At 33.1% G+C, this 10605-nt stretch overlaps 1 protein-coding gene across 1 annotated transcript in view; it reads right to left on the bottom strand.

Moving 5' to 3' along the window:
• Positions 1-2629: 2629 nt before the first annotated feature.
• LOC133659393 (LHFPL tetraspan subfamily member 6 protein) overlaps positions 2630-10605 on the bottom strand; it is a 177020-nt gene continuing 169044 nt past the window's right edge. The window contains 2 exon segments of the mRNA XM_062062156.1: positions 2630-2834; positions 2836-2876. Of these exon segments, the coding sequence (XP_061918140.1) occupies positions 2757-2834; positions 2836-2876 (119 nt within the window). The 3' untranslated portion in view covers positions 2630-2756.

Below are 10605 nucleotides of genomic sequence, written 5' to 3'. Positions count from 1 at the left end.
TTGGCGGAAAATATTGCATATTTTGTATGTATGCTATAGAAAAAACACATTTTCTTTGAGAAAAAAGGGCATAAAACAAACAAACAGAAATAAAACCTGAGAAAATGATAATCGATGGATAGTGTTAAGTTTTGAAAGTAAAAAAATAAAATGTTTGAATTTTTTAAAATATTTTTATGAGTGGAGCCTTTTTGGATCCCTAAGAGTTTTTGCGCTATTTAGAAAAAAGCTGTCGCATTAAAAAAAAAAAGATAATGAATCAAAATCCATGTTGTTATGAATTATTGATTCATTTGGGGCTCCAATTAATTTGCGTCAAATATTTCACTTTGAAATTGTATCTTATTTTTTGCCATAAAAATACAGTTTTGACAAAAAGGGGCTTAAAACCTTAAGAAAAAACAACTTTATATCAACACAGGGATATGAAGTTGATCTAGAGACTAAAGTTTTATTTATTAAGATTTATTTTTAACACTTTTATGAGTGGGACCTTTTTGGATCCCCAAAAATTGTAGTGGGATTTTTAAAAAAACTTTTATTGCTCAAAAAATGGTTATGAATTATTGACCAATTTAAGGCTCTGATTACTTCACATCAAATATTATCATTTTTATTTGTTTTCGGAAAATATTGCTTATTTTGTGTTTTTGCCGTAAAACAGAGCTTTCCTTGACAAAAAGATTCTAAAACATAAAACTTTTTTTTTTAAATTTACAGATAGACCTGAAGTTGACCTAGAAATGTAAGAGTTGAATAACAATAACATAAAAATGTATGACTTTATTTTTAACACTTTTATGATTGAGGCTCTTTTGGATCGCCGACAAAAATATCTAAATAACATATTGACATATCTGAAGTTGATCTACAGATTTAAGCGTTGAATAAAACTTAAATAAAAAATTTATAAATTACCTTTTTTTCAAAATTTTTATGACTGAGACCCTTCTGGGTCCCCGGGACCAAACTGGAGGGGAGCCCTAAAATAAATAAAAAATCTGTATATTCTATTGGTTTTGATAATGAAAAATATCAAAATGGCCCCCGCCTGCTTTGATTTTTTAGTGCGTGGCCCTCAGTGGAAAAAGTTTGGACACACCAGATATTTATAGTGTCATATTTTTGGTATGTTCTTATATTTTTATTGCTGTTAAATACGTTAGCTTTATTTTTTAACTCGCTTACGTAAACAACTTACGAAATGTACGTAACATGTAGACAAGTACGCCACAGCATACACGTCATTTCCCATTCTTCAACAATCGCTATTTCTTCAGAATATATATATATAAATAAATATTACGCTCTACCACGGTATCGAGCACTATTTTTTTTTTTGTGGATAATCTAATTAAGACATATATATATATATATATATATATATATATATATATATATATATATATATATATATATATATATATATATATTTATATATATATATATATATATATATATACAATTTTATTTATTTATATATATATATCTTCATATATTATATATTGCCTATTGTTTGTTTGTGTGTATATATATATATATATATATATATATATATAAAAATATATATTTATTTACATATATAACCTCATATCTTACATATTGCCTATTGTTTGTTTATAAATATATATATATATATATATTTATATTTATATTTTTATATTTATAAATATATATATATATATATATATATATATATATATACTGTGTGTGTATATATATATATATATATATATATATATATATATGTATATATATATGTATGTATATATATATATATATATGTATGTATGTGTGTGTGTGTGTGTGTGTGTGTGTGTGTGTGTGTGTGTGTGTGTGTATGTATGTATGTATGTATGTATATATATATATGATATATGTATGTATATATATATATATATATATATATATATATATATATATATATATATATATATATATATATATATATATATATATATATATATATATATATATATATATATATATATATATATATATATATATATATATATATATATTAATGACGTAGCCCGACCAACGATGCCACGGACACATACACGGCCCCACCTTCTCGCCCCCTCCATTCTCCCCCTCTGTCTGCTCCTTTCTCTGTGCGGAGCTCCTCCTTTGCCGATGGTAATGTACTGTAATTGGATTTTACCTTTTTAAATGGTTATTGTTGCAGAAATACGGTTGTTAAGTTAAGGATTTTTGTGATTTCCGATCGTTTGTGAGGGCATTGAAGGGACATCTGTGTGTATGTTGGAAGAGCAGCGCATACAGGGCAGTTTAGCTGGTCGTTGTCGTTTTAGTCAAGTATACAGTACTCTATATTGTGTTCAAAGTGTACAAAACCTCACTAAAATATGGACTTTTGTCCAGGCTGGAACCAATTATTCATATTGACATTGTTTCCTTTGGAGAAATGTGCTTTACGACACAAACTTTAACGTAAATGGAGGTTCCACTGTGTTATTATTTAGTCTTCAACGCAGGGCGCACGTCACATCAACATCAACATCAAGAGGAAGACAAAGAAAAGTTCAAAGAAACGCTTAAATAAAGGATTACAAAGAGGATTGGTCCACACCTTAACTTGAAGCTTTCAGAGCTGTGTGTGTGTGTGTGTAAGTGTAAATGTGTGTGTGTGTGTGTGTGTGTGTTATGAAAGAGTCCCTGCAGTTTGCCAGACGAGTCGTGTCCCTCGTGGTGCACGGTGGCGCCATCATGTGGTGGTGCGTAGGCTCCACCCCTCAGTACGGGTAGTGCTTCTGCTTCTTGCCGGCGAAGCACGACATCCAGGTGCACAGCAGCATGGCGCCCGCCGCCCCCCGCCCCCGTGCAGTAGTAGGCCCAGCCGATCTGGCAGGAACCTGCGGACGCAACATTGGACGCCTTTTAGTTCTTGACTGTGGACGACGTTAGTGGCGCCCCCTATGGGTGTGTGACAATGCTTTGTGAGACAAATCATCAATGACTTACGGACAATTAGTTACTAGTCCGTGTAAAGATGTTTTTCTTGAGGTTTGTCAACCAATCTTGCTCAAATATGTGTACCTAATTTTGTGGCGATTGGGCTCAACCATGCACAGTGGGTTTGGGTTAGTCTTTGCCTCATTCCTGTGAGAATCCTGCGTGTGAGTGGGACTATCCAGGACGAGCCGCAATGTGCCCAAACAACCACCAGGTAGCTCGATCACTGCAAACATGCCGCCTCCTTGTGGACGGGGTTAGTTAATGTTGGTCAATGATCATGAGCTTTATATTAAAGCTGTACAATATTATTGTAGCCTCAATTTATGTAGCGTTCAAATAAACCAGAACCAACACAGAAAGTCAACACACGTGGCACACAGCACGCAACCTGCCCACTGAAGTATGTGGACATTATAAAAAATGTCCACGCACTACACACAATTTAAAATCCCACCCATTAAAATCCACCATAAAGCCCGATAGGTAATTTATATATATGTACATTATATATATATATATATATATATATATATATATATATATATATATATATATATATATATATATATATATATATACCTGTGTGTATATACAGTATGTATATGTGTGTATGTATACCTGTATGTATGTATGTGTGTGTGTGTGTGTGTGTGTGTGTGTGTGTGTATGTATGTATGTATGTATGTATGTATATGTGTGTATATATGTACATACTGTGTGTGTATACAGTATATGTAGATAGAGATAGATATATAGGTGGTGTGCGTGCGTGTGGTGTTTGTGTATGTATATATGTGTGTGTATATATATATGTATGAATATACAGCATGTACAGGTATATGTATGTATATATGTACATACTGTGTGTGTATATATGTAGCTAGCAATAGATATATAGGTGGTGTGCATGCGTGTGGTGTGTTTGTGTATGTATATACGTGTGTATATATATATATGTATGTATATACATTTGCATGTGTGTATCTCTATATGTATATACAGTACATGTATATACTGTATGTGTGTATATATATATGTATGTATATACATTTGCATGTGTGTATCTCTATATGTATATAGATGTACAGTATATACTGTATGTGTGTATATATGTATATGTATATATGTGTATATGTATATATGTGTGTATATACAGTATGTATATATGTGTGTATGTATGTGTGTATACGTGTATATACAGTATGTATATATATGTGTATGTGTGTACTGTATATGTATTTATATGTATATACTGTGTGTATATATGTATATAATGTAGATAGAGATATATATATATAGTTTTTGTGCGTGAGTGTGGTGTGTTTGTATATATGTGTGTGTATATATATGCATATATGTATGTATATATATGTATGTATATACATTTGCATGTGTGTATCTCTATATGTATATAGATGTACAGTATATACTGTATGTGTGTATATATGTATATGTATATATGTGTATATGTATACATGTGTGTGTAAAAGTGTATATACAGTATGTATATATGTGTGTATATATGTGTGTATACGTGTATATACAGTATGTATATATATATGTGTATGTATGTACTGTATATGTATTTATATGTATATACTGTGTGTATATATGTATATAATGTAGATAGATATATATATATAGTTTTTGTGCGTGAGTGTGGTGTGTTTGTATACATGTGTGTGTATATATATATATATGCATATATGTATGTATATACATTTATATGTGTGTATATCTCTATATGTATTTATATTTGTATGTGTATATATATATATATATATATATATATATATATATATATATATATATATATATATGTATATATATATATAATGTGTGTGTATACTGTATACTGTATATGTGTATATATATGTAGATAGAGATATATAAAGTTAAAGTACAAATGATTGTCACACACACACTAGGTATTATTCTCTGCATTTGACCCATCACCTTTGATCACCCCCTGGGAGGTGAGGGGAGCAGTGGGCAGCAGCGGTGGCCGCGCCCGGGAAATATAGATATATAGGTGGTGTGCATGCGTGTGTGTGTATGTGTGTGTGTATGTATATATATATATATATATATATATATATATATATATATATATATATATATATATATATATATATATATATATATATATATATATATATATAATGTGGCCCCCAAGTCAAAAAGTTTGGACACCCGTGACGTACAGCATATAAATATATGACAATTTCTTATGCGATTTTCCATTTCCACCCTTCCCCATAAGTACATTTGCATGCAGTGTAAATATAACAAATGTAAAGATGGCTGAGAGAGAGGTTCCCCACAAAGCACCGTACTCCCTTGAGAGAACATGGCAGCCTAACGAGCGTGCTAACGAGCACAGGTGAAAACTGCTGCGGGAGTTATTTCTGCTGCCAGGACGTGGAAACACCTGAAGTGAGGCAAACAACACTTGTCATGACAGCGTGTTCACTTTAACACTGGATAACACTCTGATTTTTATTTTTTTTACCACCATCTGCGTCTTGACTTATTGTGGTTGTAGTTTTGCTTCCTTGGCATCACGACAGGGTGAAATATTACTATAATGAACTAGAAACTAACTAATTATCGTTGGAATGGCAGAGTTTCTGTGCGAGTGTGCCGAAGGACACGTGTGGATTGACAACAACTCAGGGGTGCAGGATAAATATTGTAAAGACAAATATCGGGACAATATCAGGAGTTATGACGCCATACCGATAAATCGAATAACGTTGAAAATGACATAAACTATAAAAAGAGACACTTTATTGAGGTGAGATTACCAGTACTGTGCTGTAGGTGGGTGAGGGTGAGCAAATCAAGCGCTCCTTTCCCCCTACCTAAGAATCGTACAGTCGGACGTCACACATTGGGATGGGTACCAAATCCGGTACTTTTTTGGCGGTTTTTTTTTTTTCACGTAAAAACCAACAATGCCATGTTTCGGTACTCTGATTGCTCGTGCACTTCACTCCACTCCAGCAGCACTGAGAGCGGACTCAGCCAAACTACCTCTCGGTAATGTTGCAGTTTTCAAGGCCAACGAAGAGACTGACTTTCTTTTTTTTTTACTGACGTAAGAAAAGTAAGGCTCCACTTTTCCAAAAAGGGACTAGCTTGATGCTAATATACATTGGCTTTGCTATTGACATGCTACTGATTAGCATTATTGATTTTACAGGGCGATTTCAACACCTCCAAAATTGTTGATGAAAACTAGAACTAAGGTGCATGTTAAAATCAAACAGCTGGTGCTTAATACGCACAATACTTACAGTATTAACACTCTTTAGGGCGCGACAAAAACCCAAACTATATACTACTTCCATCTAACGTCTTGGATTTGCAACTTTAATTGCAATTTAATGTCATACCTGCGAATGATACTCAGAAATGTGATAATGAAACTGGGCAGCACTTGTCATAATTAGCTCATTTAGCAATAGCAATAAAAATGAGATTTTATTATTAACCTCTTAAGGCCCAAGCTGTTTGTTTACATGATTTTTTTTTATTTCTCTTTGCTATTTGGGCTTATTGGCCCCTAATTAGAATAAAAACTAAAAATCATCTTTTGATATGATGTATTTAGTCCATAAGTACACAAACGTGTACTTCATGTGTAGTGACATGCTAATTTTAATTTTTACATTTTTTTTCCCTCCAAATTCCATTGTATGTTATACTCTTCTGACACCACCAGATGGCAGTATAAGTGTCCATATGTCGGCATAAGACCCCAATTCAGTAATGCACACAATTTTGGAAATAAGAGCTAAAAGGGGCTGTCCATGCATGTGGCCACTAAGGCCTTTAGAGGTTAAAAACAATTACTATTTAGTAAGACACTCAAAAGTTGTTACTGTTGTCAATTAGTATTGTATCGGTTTAATGTGAACGGTACCCATCCCAAGTTGCAACCTTATCTGTAGATTTTACTAAGGCTGCAGCTAACGATTATTTTTCTATCGATTAATCTATAGATTATTTTTTTCGATTAATCGGTTAATCTATAGATTATTTTTTCGATTAATCTATAGATGATTTTTCCTTTTACTGATTATTTTTTTATTCAAAATGAAGATGAAAAAATAAATGTAGGCCCGTTTTTTCAAAAGGCATGGCTTTTATTTACAAAAAAAAAGAAGTATGGCCACTCAGTCAACATTGACAACAACATGACTAAATATTCTGTAACAATGTAAACATTTAAAACTTTTAACATTTAACAAAATTAAAAGTAGCTTATTTGCTTTTTAATGTGCAAATATAAAAGTCAACATCCAGTGCAAATCTTAATATTCTGCAATAGTATAAGCATTTCAAAAGTAAAAGTATTGCTTATTTTGCTTTAAAATGTGCAAAAATAAAGATAAACATCCAATACAAAAAAGTGCAAAACGAAATATTCTGTAACAAAAGTGTAAACATTTCAACAAAAGTGAACGTATTGCTTATTTGCTAAAATGTGCAAAAATAAAGATAAACATCCAATACAAAAAAGTGCCAATCCAAATATTCTGGATTACTGTAAACATTAAGTATTGCTTTTAAAATGTGCAAAATAAACATCCAGTCCAACACAGTACACAATAACCAATTCTACTCATTCCAGTGAGTGACTAACAGTTGTAATGAAGAAAGGTTAGCATGTCTACATGCTCTGCTTCTTTTCTTGTTTACAATATTCCCAGCAGCTGAAAATAGGCGCTCAGAAGGGGTTGTTGTGGCTGGAACTGAGAGCTAATTAGCCTTCACCTCAAGCCAGGACTGCGAGCGAGCTGAGCTGCAGTTTATATTTCTAGAAGGTTACTAGTAGTTGACTGGGAGGTGTTTATTATCATTTGGGGAGAGTCCGCTGCCGGATGCTCACCTGCTAAACACCTATCTGCTCCACGCTGAAGCGCTGACTACATGCGCTCTGAATACGCACTGCTGATTGGCTGATAATGCTTCGTGTGTACCAATCAGATGGTTGTGTGGGTGGGACAATGCTGCGTGTGTACCAATCAGATGGTTGTGTGGGTGGGACAATGCTGCGTGCTGAGACAGAGGCAGAGGAGCGAAGCAGCTTGTTAAGACTTTAGCAGCTAAAGTTAGCTTTAGCTTAGAAACTCGTTCGGTACACCCCCGTACCGAACCGAAAGCCCCGTACCGAAACGGTTCAATACAAAACACGTACCGTTACACCCCTAGCAGATACAAATGACACATTCATGTTTTTGTGTAATGATGACAACGTATGCTCGCGCGGACGATTGACTAGTTGATGGTTTTCTTTTCAAATGTTCGTTCATAGCCGTTGTGCTGCTATGATAGGCCATTCCCGCTCGACACAGTGTGCATACAACAACATTATTAGGCCGTTTATTGAAATACTCCCACACTTTTGACCACTTTTGGCATGCTTTTCCCCCTCGCTCGCACCGCTCGCATCGTCTGCTTTGATCGTCTGCTTTGCGCTTCGCCATGACGGTAGTGTGACGTAAATATGCGACGCGTCGACGCACAAAAACGGCGTCGACGTATTTACGTAACCGATGACGTCGACTATGTCGACGCGTCGTTTCAGCCTTAGATTTTATGGTTAAAAACTGGTAGCTCAGTCATTGAAATTTTACTGTAAAAACTACTGTAGTTTTTACACCAAATGACTGTGAATTGAAAAACGGTATCACTGTTATTTACTGTAAGACATCTACTGACTATTTTTGACAGGGTCAACTTCCCCTAAACTGAATGTAAACAAACATGATGTCTCCGTGGCTTCTTCACTGTTTTCAGAGGGAAGACAATTTGCGTGTTCCGCACACATTCCGTGAGGAGGGAAAAACTATTGTGCTTCAACACATCAACACCTCATCAACCAGCATTAATACGACTGTGTTTTAAAAGTCTACAAAGACAGCTGTTGCTAAAGCCAGCCTAAAAATAGTGTGCACAAACTACATTGTCTGTCTTCAGTTTGGCTTGCGAGACGTCATGAGTTTGTTATTAAGGAATCTGGCTGGCAGGGTTTTTACATTTTTATTTTGAACATATGACAATCTGATTGCCGCAAGAGTAAATCAGGTCAATGACCATGAATTGTGCGTTGAGATGCATTCAGCATAGCATTTACTTGTATGACACAATCCAAACCACCTTCCCAACTCATGGCGCAAATAAACCAACACACATGGTCACACATTATACAACCTGCTCACTGAACTTTGCCGTAAAAACGCCCAAACACGATGGGAAAATGCAAAACAGTCTCTCCCTACTTATTCACGTTTGGCTCATTTTAGTTGCTTGATATTTCTGATTGATTACAAAACTTTAAGGAGGTTGTCACAGAAGTACAAGGTGGGAACATTCACATACTCCTAATATCCAACTATATTAATTATATATCCATTATATTAATATAATATGTACGTACACAAATATATTTAGAGGCTGATATGTATATATATATATATATATATATATGTACATACATATATATATATACATATATTTGTGTATATATGTATGTATGTATGTATGTACAGGGTTTCCCACACATTCATTTATTTGTGGCGGCCCGCCACGAAAGAATTACGTCCGCCACAAATAAAAATAAAAATAAATTTAAAAAAATAAATAAAAATAATAATAAAAAAAAAAAAAATAAAAAAAAAAAATAAATAAATAAATAAATATATATATATATATATATATATATATATATATATATATATATATATATATATATATATATATATATATATATATATATATATATATATATATATATATATATATATATATATATATATATATATATATATATATATATATATATATATATATATATATATATATATATATATATATATATATGTCCTCTCCAGCTTCTCAGGCAAATCATATAGTTGATGTAGATGCCCTGTTCAGATTTACTTTACAAAAGAGAAGTGTAGGATACTTCTGTTGTTGCCTTATTTGTATTTGACTTTATTAAATGTATTTATATTAGAAACACAACATGTGTATATAACAAAGGGTGCAAAGTCTGCAGGCAGTAGGAAACACATGGTTAAGTGTAGGGAGTAAAACTGATGGCAGTCGAAAGTTCAAGATTTTTGGAGCTGTTTGTTCAGTGGATCAGATGTTTGATGAAGCTCTGTGTCTATCTACCACCACTACTGTTTTCTGTTTATTTGTTACTGACTGTGGCAGGACACCTCTGCCTCTGTTTCACTTTATGTTGCTGGTAAATAATATGCTTGTAGTAGTAGGCTAAAGTTAAATTATTTAGTATGCACTAATTAAAGGGGCAGAGCTTTAAGAGACATTTTAGCTTTTATATTTTATAGGATATATTTTTTGTAGGAACCACAATTAATAAATATATTTCAGTGAATAACTTATTGTTCAAATCTGTATATAAATATGTACATAAAGTGTTGTAATTATATTGTAGGATGGATGGATGGATGGACGTTTAAAACAAAACTGTTATTATTAATTAGTAAGTATACATTTTTTTTAGCCTTTTTAGAGAAAATCATATCATTGTAGTAAATTGTGCAAATTACTCGATGATGTCATGGTGACCACGCCCAAAGCCACGCC

Source organism: Entelurus aequoreus, linkage group LG10, assembly GCF_033978785.1.
Source record: "Entelurus aequoreus isolate RoL-2023_Sb linkage group LG10, RoL_Eaeq_v1.1, whole genome shotgun sequence".
In the NCBI taxonomy this organism is placed as follows: Eukaryota; Metazoa; Chordata; class Actinopteri; order Syngnathiformes; family Syngnathidae; genus Entelurus; species Entelurus aequoreus.
The sequence above is the reverse complement of the archived record's forward strand: the minus strand, read 5'-3'. Positions and strand labels throughout refer to the sequence as shown.